Raw genomic sequence first — 18735 nt, forward strand, 5'->3', positions numbered from 1 at the left:
TAATATTAAGAAATGCATTTTAAGAATGGTCTTAGATAAGCATTGTTGCGGTTTCATTTTGCAGGATAGCTCTCTAATGGTTTCAGTCTTGATTGATGGGGACAAGTTACTTCATTTCATGTGATGACGAATGGTTATACAATACAGCCTGGTGGAGAGTCAGCTCTTATCATGTCCTCACTTAACCTACAGACAACATTTTTAGAGCACAAGGCAAACAACTTAGTGGCTAACATGTGAGAAGCCTGCAAACATCTCCCAGGAGAAACCATATAGCCCAAAGACGCATCAATCAATGTTTGGTACCATGTTGAGACATTCTGTTGTGGGAGGAGGAAAAAACTGCTGAAATTATATAAAAGCTTTATTTAGTGTGATATGCTTCTTGACTATGCAGCATTTTGTGGTGTTACACCCTGAATTAACAATGAAGGGGATGAATGAAGAGCAATTCCTTGTAATTACTTCAACCTGTCAAATTACTCATCCACATGACAGCATGTATGTCTCACAAACTCTGCTATGAAGTCCAAAGAATTGTATAATGAATGCAGTGACAGTTATGAGGAGCTGGGAAAATGTTTAACAGCTTCTACAGCAGTTGGGAAATAAGATGTCAGTGCCATTTGTACCCATAGTGTTAAACCATACTGGATACCTGCAAGAAAAACCTTATTCAGGGAGACAGCCAGAACCAAACTAACATCTGGCACAACTGCAGAGATCACTGGATATATAGCGTGGTGATTGAAACCCAACCTACACCAAACCACTCATTAAGAGGGGTGAAAGGTTCACATTGAGTTACTTTTTGACAGTAGAAAATCTAAAAAGTGAATCCATTTTGAATTCAGGCCGCAACACCAAAGAGGTCAGGGGCTGAACAGTACCATTCTTTACAGGATCATTTCTATACTTGCTATATATTTCTCCCTTCAGCATAGACTCATTAGCATTCAGCCTGGAACACTGCAGTCCAGAATATCACAGCAACTTCTGAACACGTATTTGACTCAGTTGAGAGTCAAACAAGCTGAGCTCACAGCCTCCATAATAACTTGAGATTTGCAGACTGCATACTTTCTCACCTCAGCAACCACATTTTTAAATTTATAAACAATGGTGCCATCTTGTGGTGAGAAGTACAACACTGCCACTTCGTGACAAAACAGGACCTTAGTTTCATTATGACCTAAAATCTATTTTATCCTCTAATTTATTGATGTTCAAAATAGTAGTCTATAATAGGTAACATTGTGGACAATTGCTACAAGTGTACATGAATAGTAGATATACTAGAAAACTAACAGAAAAAAGCAGAAGACATGCCAACATATTTATCACAGCAGGTAGAAATTAATGTTCCCTATAAACCAATGGTATTGTGATTAATATCCAATATGATACACAGCAGTATTGTATTAGTCACTTAATTTCTTAAGCAATAATTTAGTCTTTAAAAACAGTTTGTGGCCAATTGATCTTAACTGGAGAAATGTTCCCATACTTGAATGTGACGGACCTGCTCACCTTGTTGAGCTACCTCACAACTACCAACCCGCATCATCTTCAGGGACATTGAGGTTCAGCTCTACCAGTTACAATCACAACACACTGGCACTCTTCCTGTAATCAGCACTGAAGACGTTAGAACATTTTTCACTACTAAATAATTATAACAAGGTTATTTAGTATAATATTAAATAGGTGCTGATTCATCGTTCAGAAATAAAGAAATAACTGAATAATTCAGTAATTCTTAATAGCATTTGGTAACAGGACAAAGCACTAACCTTTTTCAAATTTAAGTCGACTCATCTCAGGAATGTACTTGTGCAAGTTTCATCTTGATACTAGCCAAGTGTTCCTATCTCAAAATCTTGAACACACAATAAATGGAGACATACCACAGCCATTGTTAACAATTTTATTGTTATTCTTTTCTCGTTGTCAGATAAAAGCAGATAGGGAGGAGCATAATAATCAGAACCGCGTGCAGCTTTGGGGTTCCTGTCCAAAGCCGGACGAGAGAACTGTCTGAGGTGAGTATACATTAACAACACAGGGCAAACCCCACTGTCATAAATGCTACATAACACTGTCCGCATCATTAACAGTCACAACCACAGCTGCTGTCAGTTTTTATGACAGTTAGCTTGTGACACGTTGATGACACAGAGTTATTCTGAGGTAAGCTAGAGTTGGCTAGTGTTGTACTGAGCAAATAAACATCTATACATACTGTATATCTATAGTGTTGTGACTGAGTCATGTCCTGTCCCATAAGCACAGTTTAATCTGTAGCTCATCTCTACCTTGGCATAGCTTTGGCATTAGGAGGTAACATGGTAGCGCCCTGTTGCGGGCCATTTGAGAACAAGCGTCTTTGTTCATTTCATGAACATTTAGGGAGTAACTCCCAAGGCCTTGGGCCTGTGAATATAGGGAACTAAGTAATAGAGTTTAAGTCAGCTATTCATAGTTCAAGTTTGACAAATAACAGTTTTTATATACTGCTAGTTTAATTTGAAGAAAAGCACCCATAGATGTGTATATTTTCTGGGTTATGTACATGTCTAGGCCCGAACGCAGGTACGCTCCCCTCTTTCAATTAGAGTGAGATCCACTTTGAAGTGCAGCTTTGCAGTCGTACAAACTTACATGAGCTAAAGCTTTAGCTTATTTCAATACGAGAGAAGGTGCTTGTAGCGTGTAGGCCGACGCAGTATGATTTTTCCGTCACATTTTGTTTTAGCGTTCTTTCAAACGTTAATAAAAGAAGAAAAAAAAACTCTGAGTAGACTTATTCGCTAGTCTAGCTTCACAGGCTGAGTTCAGGTTTGAGACAGACTTTGAAATGAGTGTGGACTACAAAAATGACCAAACAGCAGCATTCAGTTTAACAAAGAAGACGAATGACAAAGATAACTATGATATATTGTCCTAGGCTTGTTCTGCTAATATAAAAAGGTATAAATAACACGTCCTGTTTTGGTTAAACACAGTTAAGATGAAGAAAGTCATTTGAAGATAAAGCAACAAAAAAAAATATATAGAAATTCTTCACCGTCTTTATCCACCATTTTTGGGATTACCTGAGATTCCAGTTGTCCCTCAGGGCTTCACGGATTTAATAGCAACAGCACTCGTTGATTGATCGACTGATTTGATCAATCGACTGATTGAGGTTAGAGTCTTACGAACCGGATGGGGTCAAAGACATTCAAGCAAGCAGAGGGCACTCGCGTCACCACAAACTAGATCCTTGATACCGCACTATATCCCCACACCAAACTCTTATCACCCAAAACACACCTGACCTGCAGGCTCAGCACATTCATGTCACCAAGGTCCGTCAAACGACCACTCTGAAAAAGCTAAAAGAAGGCATGTAGCGAAGAAAAGAAGGCTTAGCTTAAAATGAGCGAGGTATCCTTTACATAATTCTCCCTCTAAGGAATTTAGGCTTTTTAATACCATCTTGGAATGCACTATATATTTATATATATTCATATATATACTGTATATTGCCGTTAATATAAGCAGGATAACTTCCGATAAATACAGTTGCCTCCTTACCATCAGAGGCACCTCAGTGAGCTTCAGCACCCTTTCTCCCTTTGATTTATGGGTGTCTTAGGCCCTATATGGGTGTGAAAGACACTTATTGTTTTTCCTATTTCATCTGATTCAAACATGACGATCCAAACTCCACTGGCTTTGGTCACTCTTCATCCACAGTCTCCGTTTTTGGATCCTCCTCTTTCTGTTCTAGGACCTGCGGGGTGGGGCTCGGCAGGGCTGCGACCTCGGAAGCAGCCAGTGCGGAGGGGTCTTGTTGGTCTACAATCCTCTGAGTAGATGACTCTTCCTGTGGAAAAGCATCGATGTGTGAACAAAACTCTGGATATACATTACATGCCCCTTTTTGGTATCCACCTTATTCCTAGTTCCATGCTACCTTGCGTGAATTTTGGGCTACTTCCAGTTCTTCCTTTCACTGAACCAGCATCTGCACTAACTGTCAATAAAAGCGGACGTTGTTTGTACAGTCAACATTGTGGAACTGCTGTAGGCATTCTTACATTTATTAGGATTTACTGTATATTCCTTATGCAACCACCTTATGAACTACCGATCAAAAAGGTTGTGAAGCAGATGTGGAGCTACCTTCATTTGCGGTAAGCATTTATGTCTCACTAGCATGCCTCACAACCAATCAGATTGCTGAACAGCAACCCGGGTCCATTCATTCCAGGTCATAAAAAGGGTCGGCTGATGCAGATTGGCCTGTACAGATAGACCCCTGTGTCAACTGTGTCAGTCTGATAAGGGAATAAGCAGCAAGGTTCTATGTCTGCTTTGAGATCACAGGTTTTTGTTCCACCTGCTTTAACAAAACACATCCAACTTTATTGCTGTGAAAGTACTGATGAGCCTTGTTTATTGCTGTATGTTGTTGGTCGCATTAGAATCAATAAAGTAGCTATATATGCAACTGTATGCTATACATGGCCACTTTGTCAGGATAGCGATACATCTGGGACAGGCCAGTATCGGCCAATAAAGTCAGCTGACCGATGTATCAGTTGGGCTCTAGTTCACACACGATGCATTCCTCAAAAAGAAAATCAAAAACATCTGTAGCATTTCTGACAGTTTCAGTGAGGGAATGAAGTAATAGTCACACCCATTATTTCACACAAGGGATCATGGGAATAGTAACAAGGTGGATACAGTTGCCTCCTCTTACCTATAAAGCAGCTTGGATTCTTAGGTCTCAGAGGTCTCCTATCAGTCTTTGTAGTCCACTCGAGGAATTTATGGCCAGTTCTGCTCTTTTTTATGTCCTCTCGATCTGCTGTGACCAACCATTGACCATCCCTGCAATTTCTCTAAAATGTACCCCAGCTCTGACAACCACCTACCTCTGACTTGGCTAAAATGTAACATGGTGTAAAGAGGCTACGATGCCAGAAACATCATTGGCAAACAGTTTTCAGTGTTGCTGCTAACAGAGCTTTCCCATGGCAGACATTCCCACCTACTAAACACAAGTCTAATTAAATTCATCATGGCTGCGTTCCATTTAGCCAGTACTGTTCATGCTCTCTGACTGGCACAGCTACATGGAGCTGGGCCATCATTATTTTACCTGTGTCTTTCCTGCTGTGACAAATCAACAAAAATCTAATTTCTGTTTCAATTCTAGACACTGTACAGTCATTTGTCTGATACCAGTGACATCTAAAAGTATATAAGCTGAATTAGGATATATTTTTTAACTACAACCATCATGAGTATTATTAATAGCAGTCTGTTAATTATTCTCCCTCAGCAGGCGCTCTGTGCTGACTTACTTGCTCTGAGAATCGATGATTCACCTGATCGGCAAACTCTTGCATCTCTCCCTCCTCACCATTTGAGTGGCAGCTTGGACTTGGCACCTCAATACCATGGCTTTCCAAAATGGCAGCTTCTGGTAGTGTCAGATAGGAAAGCGGAGGTGTTAGAGAGATATAAATGTGCATGCACTGTAAAATGTTCACAGAGACAAAAGCCTCCTCCTGTTATTTCTATTATTACAGATATGAAAGTTCAATATCGTGTTCTCACCTATATTTGCTCTTCTCTTCATCTCCTTCCGACGGTTGGCAAACCAGTTGTACACCTTCAACGCTGTCACACGCTCAAACTCAGACAGCTTACAACCTGAGTGGTGAATCAACAGAACCTTGTATTTCTCATTAAGCCAATAAAACTGATTTCATTTGACATGGACCTCTGTTAGGAATTTTGGATTATGATTTACACATATTTTACTGCTGCCTGCCACAAAGGTACAAACACTGGACAATTCAGATTCTACACACAGTTGCTTTAGGATAAAAATATAAATTCAGATCAAATCAAAACAGGGTATGCAGAAGCACATACACTAGTCACTCTACTAGAATTATGAATCATGAGTTCCTAAGTAGTGCTCACATTTTTTTTAAATTAATGCAATTTAAAAAGAAAAAAAACAGTTCATCAGTAATTCTTATGTTTTTTATGTTCTCTAATTGCAGTATCTACTACTGAATGGTGAACCATTACTTTATGAGGCTTCTGTGTATGACACAAACACATTTAGGTATACTGTGTGTGTGTGTTCAATGTGATCACACTAAATATTAGGACTGTCAATAGCAACACTATTTCCATATTAGAGCTGATAAAATGGCCTGTTTCAGACAGAGGCTGACCTGAGGGGTTGCATGAAGAGCCAGTCTAAGATTCAGTACTAGGGGTGTCACGATTCTCCAAATCCTCGATTCGGTTTTATTTCGATTTTAAGGTCACGATTCGATTCTCAATCCCCTTTTTTTGGGTCCTTTTAGAACAGATGTCTATGCCATTTTAAGACTAATCATGAGTGATATAATCTCCATCAGTTGTTTGAAATGTACCACACTAAGGCCCTACAGGCCTTACTGTTAAATAATGTATTATTAATATAATGTAACAATTACTTGTTTCAGCAGTCAATTGGAAACTTACTGTAAACATAAGAATCGTGTAGTGACCCTTTTGTAACTGCAGTGTGCACTCTTCATATTAGAGGATATTCAAGTTCACAATAAAACAAAAACTAAATTAAAACAGTCTAATGTCCATAGCCATCCCTGAACAATTAAGTGTTAACTGTCCTAACAGAGTCCTAACTGTATCCTAACAGTAGCATATCTGGTGCTACAAATACCCCTATAGCGCTAGTTATTGCTTTAGTGCAGACATCCCAACTCTCCCGCATATTGATAGCGGCTCCCTGACGCCCCGCAAATTATATACAATCTCCCAGAATCTGCAGCGAGCAAGAGCGCACACTAGAGAGAATATGCGCGCGTGTGTTAGTGTGACTATCAATGCAGCGCGTGTGAGAGCACAGCGTCCTGATAGCTTTGTGTTGCTGCTTATTAGACCAATCGCACCCCCCACCGGACCGACAACCAGTTCGAGTTTGGTTGATGTGTGTCCTCTATCAGCGGTTGCCATGGTGTGTTTTTACCGGCTGCAGGTTCAGGTTAGAGGAGGTAATGACTCGCTGCATTTCAGCACTACTGTGTTTTTTCCCCCTCTTGACTCGCCTGCGGGATGTGACTTTGGGGGCGTGGCTACATCCTTGATTCCTCCTTTGATTTCGAAGGTCGAGATCGTGATTCAGTACCATTCAAAAGTTTGGACATTCACGTACTATTCACTTGAATGATAAAGTGTGTCCACATTTATGATTGGTATTATATATACATTTTGACCTGTATCGTGCAAAGATATTCTAGTTGAAACCAAAATAAAAATAAAGACCTGTGCAGAATCCGCCCTCTTTAAGCTTCCCTGTATTGTACATGATGGTAAACTGTTTTTACAATCATCTGACATTTGATAGACTTAACAATTAAATAAGAAAATAATCAGCAGATTAATCCATGAAAATAATTGTCAGTTGTGGCCCTACAGTAAAGAAACGCAGTGAAATATTCACTTTATATGCTGGTAATAGCAAATGTTTTGTATTATTATCTTGATAATTATTATATTATTATCTATCAAAAACGTTAAAAATAAACTCTCATTTGATCAAAGTATTTCTCCCTGAACTAATTTTGAACAATTAGTAGAATGCCATTTTAATGTTAAAGAAGGACGTTTTAACAGCAACAACTACCTGGTTTCTGGATGACTGAGTTGCAGGTGTTGGCAATCTCCTCCCGCTTTGCCTCATCTGGGTATTGGTTCTCCATGAAGAAACTGCGAGAGATTGAAAAAAAAAACACACCCACGGTATTTGAAAACAGTTAAATTATATTGCTCCGTATTCTTTAGGAGGATGGCAGCAGTTTGAGCAGCGCCGGTTGTGCCCTCATTTTACACATCATCAACTTTTAGTCTCTGGGAAAATATTTATACAGTTAAAGAGCATCTTGACGGTTCCTCGCAGTAAAGGAACAGATTAATGGATGCATTAAGTGGATTAATCTCGGCAATTAAAGCTTAATTCTCTTCCTAGGCAGAGAAAAGACTCGAGTTAAAAGGGGGAGAAAACATGTGCAGGTAGAGATCAACCATTTTTCTCCCCAATTTTCCTTACGAATGTCTCGCTTTTTTATATCCCTCCGAGGCTGAAAAAGAATCATTATCTCGCATTACAAATACGCAAGGATCAATTTCTTCCAGCCCTCTCATCCTCTCACCCTCCGGTTTGCCCTATCCTGTCCACTCTGTCTCTCTCACTCACACACACACACAAACTCACACATCATCTTAACCTCTACTGTATCGTCCTTGGGTCTAAACTAGCTCATAAGGATCAGCACTGCGGTAGTATTGCGTAATCCGGGGCCACTGCTGGTGAGTGTTGTCTGAGGGCCTGTGTGGTCTTATTACTGTGAGTGCCCTGACTGCACCCTATACTTACAGCAACCATGTAATAGAGAAATCAATTGCGCGCTCAGTGGGTCCCGACTGTAGAGGGATGCCTACTCCTCTTTCTCGGCATCTTTCTGAGAAGACCGTCTGGGACAAATGTGTTACAGAGAAGCAGAGACACAATACCCCTAATATAACAAAAACTGCTTAATAAACTGAATGGTAATGCAAAGAGAAGAAAGCCGGATGTGGCGACGGTGAGCCGGTAAAGGACATTCACCCCGGGAAGGCTATTAAAATCCACTTTTACCTCAAGCGATGCTGCATTCATATCATGAGAATAAACTGTATTCAAACCATCGAATCTTCTTCACTTGACTTTTAATTGATGACGCTTGAATAAAAGGAAGTCAAACCTTGAGTTCTTGAGAAGTATTTGTTACCTCTTCAAATTCAAGTCCCATCATTCCTACTCAACAAGAATGAAGCTCATACTTGTCTCCTTTTATGTAACTTAAGACCTATCTAGCACAGAGGGTCTTTTCCGTTCAACTAATCATGCCTCCTCCCGTCCTCGCCCCTCCCACTCCAGCTCATGACCTGCAGAGCCGCTGTCAGAGGACGTTTCAATCACTTCAGCGTGTCTCAGAGTTGACGAGGAGAGAAGAGGCTTCTAGAGGTGTGTCAAGGTGGAGATTTTCTACCAGACAGCAACACTCCGACAGCTGTAATCTGTTTGACGCCTGGTCAACACTCTCTCTAATATCTAATTCGTCCTTGAAGACTTGCTCACCTCTCCATGATTGATTGGCACTCCTTCCTCCAGGTGAACCTGCTTCCTCTACGCAGCCTAAGAGGCCCGCCAACCATCCCGGCCCTGTCGCCAGCCATGATCCCCGTCCTCCAATCTGGTTCCTCCTTCACCAAAGAACGCATCGATAAGGTGGCACCTGACGAAAAGAGCACACGCAACAATTAAACTGTGGAGAAGTTACACAAACGGAGAAGACTCCAGCTGCCTGTTGCACCTCCTGATCGGAAGTTCAAGTGTCACTCAAGTATTATGAGAAAGACAGAAACTGACAGAAACTAAGAAGGTAATGTACACTATCTCATGTGAACTACCTACGTGATACATTCAGTATTTTTTGGTTACCACAATCCTGTGTTGTACTTTCCTGTAATATAACATTAACAAAAGTCTGTGAATCTGGTCCAGTATTGAGTGAGAGCACTTCAGCCAACAGTCGCTAATCCAACATGGCATTAGTGCCTTGTCAATTTTGTCCACTATAAGTGTTTGTTTTTAATCAATGACATGACAGGCTCAGATAGATATTCTAAGTGTCGGATAACTTTATTGAAAGGACAATATTAGAGAAATAAAACATTTTTCTTTACCTTCTGCTTGATCCAACCTGTTTGTTATGGTGTCTAAGAAAGTCTTGTTCTAAAATCTCGCAAGAGTAGATTTATTGTTGAAATCAGTTGGATCACATTGCAGCGCGTTTAGCAGCTGCTGGCTGAAGCACTCTCGCTCAATAATAACAATAGTCCACTTTCAAAAAATTGTTGTCCCATTAGTCACTTAGACACAAAAAGATGGGCGTCCCAAGTTGAAAAATACAGAAAGTTTCCTTTTAATTCTACGTAGTATCTTACTTGGCTTACAATGTAGAGTTAACTCCTTGGCTACACTTCTTTTCCAACACGCAGATAGTGCAACAGCTTGCTGGTCAGGTCAAGAGGATTTGAATTGTATGCAGCGGTTTCATTTTTTAGCATTAGGGTTATAATATTCTAATAGATCTCTGTTGAGGAAAGAAAAGCGGTTTGACAAAGACGAAACGCTTCCCCAGACAGCGGCGAGTCTATGGGGTGAGGGGCACTGCAGGCGTCTCCAGTGGAGAGCCGCTGAGGCCGAGGGGGGTTTGTGGCAGGGGGAGGGCGTGGTTACCTGGCTGGGCCTGGGCGGCTGAGGCGGCAGCAGTGTACCACGGCAGCAAGTGCATCAGCAGCTCTCTCTGCCTGCTCCACACTGGGTTGGGGTTGAGGTTGGTGTTGGGGTTGGGGAGGCTGCCGCTTGCCCCTGCTAGCGTGCCGTCTCTGTCCCCTCCCCTGGCCCTGGGCATGGGGCTCACGCTGTGCTGGCTTTCACTCCACCTCAGCCCTTCAGTCGGGACAAAACCAGTGGTCAGGCAGGCCGAGGCCGTAGATTGAGATTAGAGACACCAGTTTGGGGAAACATTAATTGGAGAGTGAGAGTTTCAGTATTGGATTATGGACACTCCTGTTAGTCTTCTTTTAAAAAATAAACATCTGCCAATTAGAAGTTAATATGACTGATATTACTTCTTTTGAGACTGGATATTGGCAGGTCAATAGAAGCCTTAAAATCAGAAGCGAAGCATTGTGGCCGCTTTGGATTGGAACTAATTGCAGAGAGAAGTAGTTTTTGTTAGTTTGTTAGCCATGTAGGAATGAAAACCAGCACCAGAGTACCTCCAGCATCAGGGCTGAGAACTACAGAGGAGCTACGGCAAAGCTTGGGTGGGTGTGGGGAGTAGAAATAAAACAATTCAAAACAATAGAAAGATTAAAGATGAAGGGGGGCCAGCAGGTGTTCATATCGTAGAGGTGTTCATGTAAAAATGTGGCTTTTTGACATGATGTATTGCATGCTGACATGAACCAATCAAAGCTTGAGCATCTTTAGCCGTACGTATGCTGTCGTCATTAACAAACAAACAAAAAAACATAGCCCCATCCCTGTATCCTAGGACATGGAGAGGTCAATGCCAACCCAAGCTGTTACTTTACCCTGAACAGACAAACCACATTCACCCACTACTGTTTCATTTCCAAACCAGAAGCCTTAACGGTATTGATTAGCATCTCCTGTGACAGGGCTACCTTCATCATTTGTCTTTGCTCTGAAATTATAGATTTGTCTCGTGTCCTTCCGTGACCTCGCTGCCCCAGGATGGAGTTAGTGAGGTATGTGTGTGTGTCGGGGGGGGGGGGGTTTACCATGCAGGACAATGAGGAAGAGGGTCGGGTAAAGAGTAAGGTAGATGGAAGGGGGAGGGTTAGCAAGCAGCAACTCACATTCAAATAAAAAGACAAAATCTTAACACAATCCTCCCTTCCGACATTATCTAACCCGGCAGGTCACAAAGTAGTGTCTGGAGAACCCCAGGGATCCTTCATGGGGTCCCCAGAAAAACATGCACTTTCATTAACTTTCTGTAATAAAGCATCTAAAAGCAAAAACCTTATCAGACCCTGCAAGACTCTGAGATAAACTCTTATCAGATGGGGGTCCATGGTCTAATTTGTGTCCGTTTAGAGGTTCTGGACATGAAACACTTTGATAACCACTGATATAATCGACTATCATTAACATTCAACTTTAGGACCTTGATCTGCACTCAATCTCATAATTAGTCTTCCTGTGCCCGACATCCATCATCCCCGAGACGATCTATCATCTCGTCCTCCGGTCTGTGACGGTCGACCCCTCACCTGGGTTATTCCTCTCCAGCAGGTACCAGCGGTAGAAAGCTCTGCGCTTAGAGTCGCTCATCTCCAGGCCTTGTTGCAGCAACCACTGGGATATGTAACTCTGGCTGATGCCTGTGTGAGAGAGGGGTAGAGGCACGTTGTCTTAACACAATAAAAAGACATTGATTTCTCTCGTGGTGCGCCAGTAGGGTCTGTAGAATCACAATCGGCTGTGAGCCAGCTCTGAAATACTCCTGTTAAGCTAATGAAGCCGTTCTAATATCAATACTTTCATTAAGCACTGGTGCGATGTGTTTCCAGAGGGGGAGAAAAAAAGTTTACTGATGTGAACATGCTGCTACTTGTGAGTACAGCACTTGCCTACTGCATTATTCTCAATCTATTATCATACTAAGTAACCCTTTTTAAAATGTCCATCAAAGGCTATACATAAAAAACATCAGCATTAATTATTTGTAGCCTTTGCGTTGCTTCTGAAACAGAGAATAGAGGTGTGGTTAATAGTCAGACGTAAATCATTACCATGGTAACCAAATGGTAGAATGGTAGTGGTATTTTAGCCTAAAATATAGGTTATATAGGTTACATGTCAGTAACAGAGAAATTCAGACGATGGATTCTTTATTGATAGAAAGAAATGTTGCTTTATTTTACAGTAAATGTATGTCAACTTCCCTCCTCAGTGGCCAAGCCCAATTCTACAAGGGTGCAAAAGTATGCGTTGCACCGCACCTCAGTTTAATATTTTGCACCTTCAGTTGAAATTTGAATAATAAATGCCAAGTACAGCGTGGGAAGTCTTAGGCGCACACACTGTTTGGGTGTCTCCATGCACACCTGCTATTTATGTTCATGCACGTGCAGCAGCGTAATGTGCAAAAGGGCTGAGCGAAGGCGAGTATAGATTAGCAGATGTGGTGATCAGTAAATACTCTCCCAGCCAATCACATCACTGCTCTCATAGCTCTGTTGTTAGTTGTGCCAATCACAGTTCAACATGGTAACGACAGTTCAGCAAATGGAAAGTTCTGGAAAGTTCAGAGTGTAGCGACATGAACGCACATCACCACAAATCTGCTGCTAATGACAGCAAGTCATTTTTTCATCATTAATTCATGTCACTATAATAACTTTATAAATAAAAATACAGAAATACATTTGGTGAAGCTATTTATATGATTATATTGGACCGATGCTATTTGAGTAATAATACTAATGTGTCTCACTTACAGATTGGGCAAGTTTAGTAATGTTACAAATCAGTGTTTACACAGCAGTATGTACAAAGGATAAAAACAAAGCCTGACTTCCGGACTTCTCCTTCATAAAAAACAGAAAATCAAGTTATAACCAACCAGTCTGGTGTGTGTAGAGCTGTGTGTGGTTATACTGTAGCAGCCTGGTGTCGTTTTAAGGTGTTTTATGAAGCTGGACGGTCAGGCATAACGGCACTGCACTTCTCAGAGGCTGCAGATTTATCAACATATCAGTCCTGCTGCTTTCAGAAGGACTGAAGACGTTTTTCATACAGTATAAAGCAGCTGTGGACATCTGATACTGTATCAATCACCCACATTCATCATTTTTAGATCAATAATGCACACTGATTTACGGACTTTCCTGCTTTAACAACATTAAACATTATTCTTTGTCAATTTTGGTTGGAAAATGTTTAATTGAAACAAATGTAAGCATTAATTTTGCAGCAAGCATTTAGTTTGCAACACATGCGCCAAAACTGGCCCACCAGATTATTCTGATAAACTGGGTTTTTTTTGTTTTTTTAAAACAACGGGCCACAGGTAGTGGACTGCGCCTTGCTGAAATAGCCATGCTACATGTAGTATGAAGAAAAAAAAGGTAGACAGCGCCTCATGTTAAAATAGCCAACATGCTGTGTTCATTGACTGTGGGCCATTTTAGGTGGGAATGCTGCGCCTTTACTCCACCTCGCTCTTCTGTATAAAAGCTACAGAACCGGCTGCAGAGGTGTAGTCACAGAGCCAGATCAACGCTGGCATGGCAGGACAGGGAGCTGACGCTGTTCTGTTAGCAGCTGTGGTCGAGCAAGCTTGAGAGTGAGTGAAGAGAGGGAGCGCTGACACCGAGAAAGCCGGTAAACCAGATCAATACAACGTTATTTTCTGATTGTTTCGCAAGGGTTACGTTCAACAGCACAAATAAACACGCCCACACCCCCACACACTTCTGCTCAACCCTTTAAGAAAAACATTGACATTGGTGCAAAAAGCAGAATCCGCTTGATCGTGACATATGACTTGAGGTCAATGATACCAAGGAATCATTTTGAGAGTAAAAGTATGTCAAACAATTATTAGAATAAGTTAGGCTCCACTACAGGTGGTAATGTGTTGTGTGTAACAAAGGAAAATTAAAATGATTTATTGTTGAGTTATCTTAACTTTTTGCTGCTTCATATATATATATATATATATACATATACATATATATATATATATGATGATGATGATGATGATTATGCTCTGGCCTGCCATCTAATGGCTTAGAAAAAAATTGGTCCGAGGCCAAACTTACTTGCTGACCTCTGATATATATTATGAAGATGACGTACATCATCTATTCTTGGAGCCATAAATATTTGCCAGACCACAACATGCACAGTTGAAATAGACCCCAACAAATACACTATTTATTCTCCTTTAAGTAACACTTGCTAAACACTACAGTGCCCTGCTGTTTGTTTTTTAATGGCTAAATAAGTTCCCAAAGAAAGTATACATCAGTATGTACCAGTGAGTTTGGGGCTTAGTGCCACAGACCGGGAAGGGAAGAGGGAAAGTGCTGAGAGATTGTCTGATACATGTTAGTTTGGGTATTTTTAAAAGGGGGTTTGTTGACAATTAGAAAAATGTAAATTATCGCCAACCTCTATCTCACAATTATTATACAAAATGTTCAATTATTGTGCATTTTATATAACACAAATCTGCCCATTATTTACTTTATCTATACATCTATAAAATGAGCAAATAAACTGAAGGATTTTCAAGTTACACAGATGTAAAAGAGAAAAACATCAAATCCTCACATTTGAGAAGCTGGAATCACTGAATGTTTGTCTTTCCATTAATCAGCGCTGATTAATTTCCTATCTAATAACTACTATGTTATAGAGATATTTCCCATGTATCCTTGCAGCAGTTCAGTGAGGCGCACAGACTTTGTGCAGAGTACCTGTGACTTGTCCTACGATAGCCTGAGAGATCCTGCGGTTGTTGAGGAACGTTTTGATCTCTTCTTTCACCAGGTTGCTGTCTCTCCTGTAAAAGCAAACAGAATCCCATCATTACACGGTGGTTAAAACACCAGCCTTTGCTCTCACTAACCTTATTCACTGAAGCTTCTCTTTTTTCAGCTCTCCCCATACACCTGACCTGAATTAACTCCACTAAATTCTGGAGAAGAAGCCTGCAGCTCCGGGGACAGTAGCCGTCATTATCTGATGTTATAACAGTCTCTTTTTGTCTGTAATATTCTTTTTAGTCTTTCCTTCCAAATAGTCCTCACCACGCCACTAAAATTCATCTCTTGCTCTCTGCTAACGCCGTCCTGCTCACCTCATGTACTCCTCCACCTTCTCCTCCAGGTCCCACTCCTCTTCTCCCATCATGTCGTAGCTGAACGACCGCTGAACGGCCACGCTGGGAGGGTAGAGGGGAGGGGGCGACGCCTCGTAGCTGTTGCTGGGGGACAGCGCGGCGCCGTCCAGGCCGGAGGTCTGCGTGGTGGCAGAGGCCAGGGACAGCGAGGAGGAGGAAGATGAGGAGGACGAGGACGGGGCCGGGGCGGCTGCGGCGGGCGTGTTGTTGGATGGGGCCGGGTGAGAGTCGCAGTGTGACGGGCGGTGGTCTGGGTCGAGCCTCTCCAGGGACTCCAGGGCGTGGATGATCTGAGGTTTGGTCATACCTGATAGGCGCAGGCGCTGCAGGAGGTCGATCTGTTCGATGGTGTAGCGCGGCTCCACCTCGTAGCACTCCATTCTGGCATCTGCACACATGATGGGAGGTGTAAGTTCAGTCAAATTTACTCGAGACTGGCCTTTTGAAAGACGATTAAAATGAATTATACAACCAGTTTTATAAGTGAATATGAACCAGCTGTAGCCCTATTAATATACAAAGTGTCCTGATTGGCTGGGTTGATTTCCCACCAGATAAACAGCACCCCAACACTTCACAAAGTGTTACCAAGACATATACTGCTATATTTATCTCTATTCAGCTCCTTTTATAGACCTGGAATTTGGATAATACAGCATTTTGACTTTTTCAGAACCTGCACACACACACATAAATGATAAAAGGATTATTAATAGATTAAAACGCACGGCTGAATTCAAACGCCATACTTTCTTTATCAGGATGTATTTATCTTGAACACACACTGAATGCAATGTGACAAACGTTTTTATTGCATTATTATAATAAAAAACTGGGGGTTAATGAAACTGAACTTGGGACAGAAACAGACTGCATCCTCTCCTCTGAAGAACCCTTGGGTCATTCGGAAATTTTGGCACCCTTTCAAACACTTGGCACAGACTCTTGGGGCTAACCTTGCTCCATTTGTCCAGGGTGGAATTAAAAGTAAGATCACCTTGGTACACAGAAGCTAACTTCGGGTCCGGTCAGCCTAGTCATGGCCATACATACGTGTTCTGTGACCTTGCTAGTTTGAAAAGGTGCACACATGGGACAACATAACTTAATAGATTTGATTAATGTGTTGATGCCAGATTTTAATTCAGTATAATGTGATTTCATGTTTTTACACCCATATGTCCAATAAAATTGAGAGTTTTGAGAGTTTTGAGCTACAAAAACAGATTCAACTACCTTTAAAAAGTTTATCTTTTTATGGGATGTATGCCAAATTTACCAAAATGATAATTACATTTAGAAGATGCTTCAGATCCAAGATGTATACTTGATAATAAGCAAGACAAAGTTAACAAAAAATCTTGGTTTCACCTTTTGTGTGTTCACAGGTCATATTTTGGCACCTATCAGGGGTAACTATCAGCTACTTTTATTACATTTGGAGTTCTGTCTGTGCAACACAAACTAAAGTAGTAAGCTGGCTTTGATTTTTTTTTTTTTAAGAAAGAAAAAAAAAGTAAAAGTGTGTCCCGTACCCTTACCTGATGATGGAGGGGGCGACACGGACAGGCACCCCGGGAGTGGTTCAGTGCGTGGGGTCGCAGCGGGGACGCACCACTGTCGCATGGCTCAGCGGAGCTCGGCTCGGCTGGACCTCTAAACAGAGACAGGAGACCTGCTGCAGTGAGTTGCGGTTTAAGCTGCTTCTATCAGCATGCTGGCAAACCTACAACACCAGATGACTTCGCTAGCAGGCTATCTTGGCTAAGCTATCACAGTCAACTCCGGTCGGCTCCCCTGAGCACCAGCCTGGATAGCTGTTCGCTGCCATGACGTGTCAAGTTAGACTGTGGCACCAGCACGGAAACGGCGCTCACATTCAGAATAAAAGCGCGTTTGTGGCAGCTACATGGGAAATCTTAAGAAGGTTGTTTTTTTTAATTTTTTTTTAAAAAGTTGACCAGAAAAACTTACATTAGAAGAACTCTCTCCCTCATATAATATTCTCAGGAGCCTTTGCTTAAAACACAAAATGAGTATAGTACCAGTCAACATTTTGGACACACATTCCCATTCACCTGGATGAGAGAGTACTGAACATATACTGTGATGTTTGGCGGTTAGTGTGAAGGACACCCTCAGAGAGCATATTACAGTTCCCTAAGTTAAAGGACCAGTGTGTAAGGCTTAGTAACATATAGCAATAGGGTTGCAGATAGAAACCAATTAAATACACCACCCCTCCTCTTCCAAGCATGTAGGGAAACCTGTGGTGGCTGCAAAACTTAGGAAGGCTATATATGACTTACTGTAGAAACATCCAACACAGTGGGCTGTGTGGAAAAGGACTTGCTCCATATGTAGATATAAACAATTCTTATTTCCAGGTGATTAAACATTTATTAATGTTATTTTTGACAATGGACCCCTCTAAATCTTGCACACTAGTCCTGTATCTTTAACACTGTACATCCAAACATGTTAGAGAACAGAGAAAGGCAGCAAGCTTTTACATTTTTCCATATCCCAATTAATTGTCAACATTGTAGAATATTGTTATATAAATTCAGTCATCATGTTTTGATATTAATTGTTACTAATAAATAAAATTGAGACAAATGGCTTTCTGTTACTAAAAAAAGGTCTGTTTATTATGAAGGGCACAGGAAGTTCTACCATTGGCTTTTGCTATGTTGATGCTAACTATCTCGTGTTGGCTAATAACTTATCTAAAACTTGCACATTGGATGCTACAGTGACAGCATTTCAAACTGGCCGCTGTATGCAAAGCATTTACGGCTATACGTGACTGCGGTTAAACATTAAGTGTATTTGGTCGAGTATGTGGCTAACAACCAGCCGTCTGAGAGTTAGCTCGCTAGCTAGCTGCGTTAGCTGCGGGCTAGCAGCGGAGTGTCCCACCACGGAGCAGCTCGCTCTTACCTCCCGTAGCCGTGGAGAGACAGCTGCAGCCGGCTGGACGGAGAGGAGGGGGACCGTAAAACACCGTAAAGAAAGTGGGTGTCCGTCAAAATCCCGCTACAGAAAGTAACTCCTCGGTCCGGAGCTGGATGCTCACTAACGAGCACAGCGGGGACAGTGTGGGGTCATGTTGTCTTTCAGCTATGCAGTGGGGAAACACTGTATGCAAATGTGAGGA

The 18735-nt window shown here is 41.6% G+C and overlaps 1 protein-coding gene across 3 annotated transcripts; it reads right to left on the reverse strand.

Annotated features, from left to right (window-relative positions):
* Nucleotides 1–1913: 1913 nt before the first annotated feature.
* On the reverse strand, nt 1914–18735 carry zgc:91944 (uncharacterized protein LOC436941 homolog). 3 transcript variants are annotated; one of them, XM_062436562.1, is made up of 11 exons: nt 18519–18735; nt 17111–17231; nt 15534–15963; nt 15151–15236; nt 11935–12045; nt 10367–10579; nt 9203–9359; nt 7709–7791; nt 5617–5712; nt 5361–5479; nt 1914–3871 (listed from the first exon to the last, which is right to left on the reverse strand). In XM_062436562.1, the coding sequence occupies exons 2-11, from the start codon at nt 17199–17201 to the stop codon at nt 3725–3727; spliced, it is 1533 nt and encodes a 510-aa protein (XP_062292546.1). In that variant the 5' UTR covers nt 17202–17231; nt 18519–18735; the 3' UTR covers nt 1914–3724. The 3 variants fall into 3 exon arrangements, 2 of the variants coding, with proteins under 2 accessions (XP_062292546.1, XP_062292547.1); XM_062436563.1 differs by having other exon boundaries at nt 17117–17231; nt 18519–18734; XR_009927237.1 differs by having other exon boundaries at nt 3755–3871; nt 4754–5479.

The sequence above is a fragment of the Scomber scombrus genome, chromosome 16 (assembly GCF_963691925.1).
Source record: "Scomber scombrus chromosome 16, fScoSco1.1, whole genome shotgun sequence".
Classification (NCBI taxonomy): domain Eukaryota; kingdom Metazoa; phylum Chordata; class Actinopteri; order Scombriformes; family Scombridae; genus Scomber; species Scomber scombrus.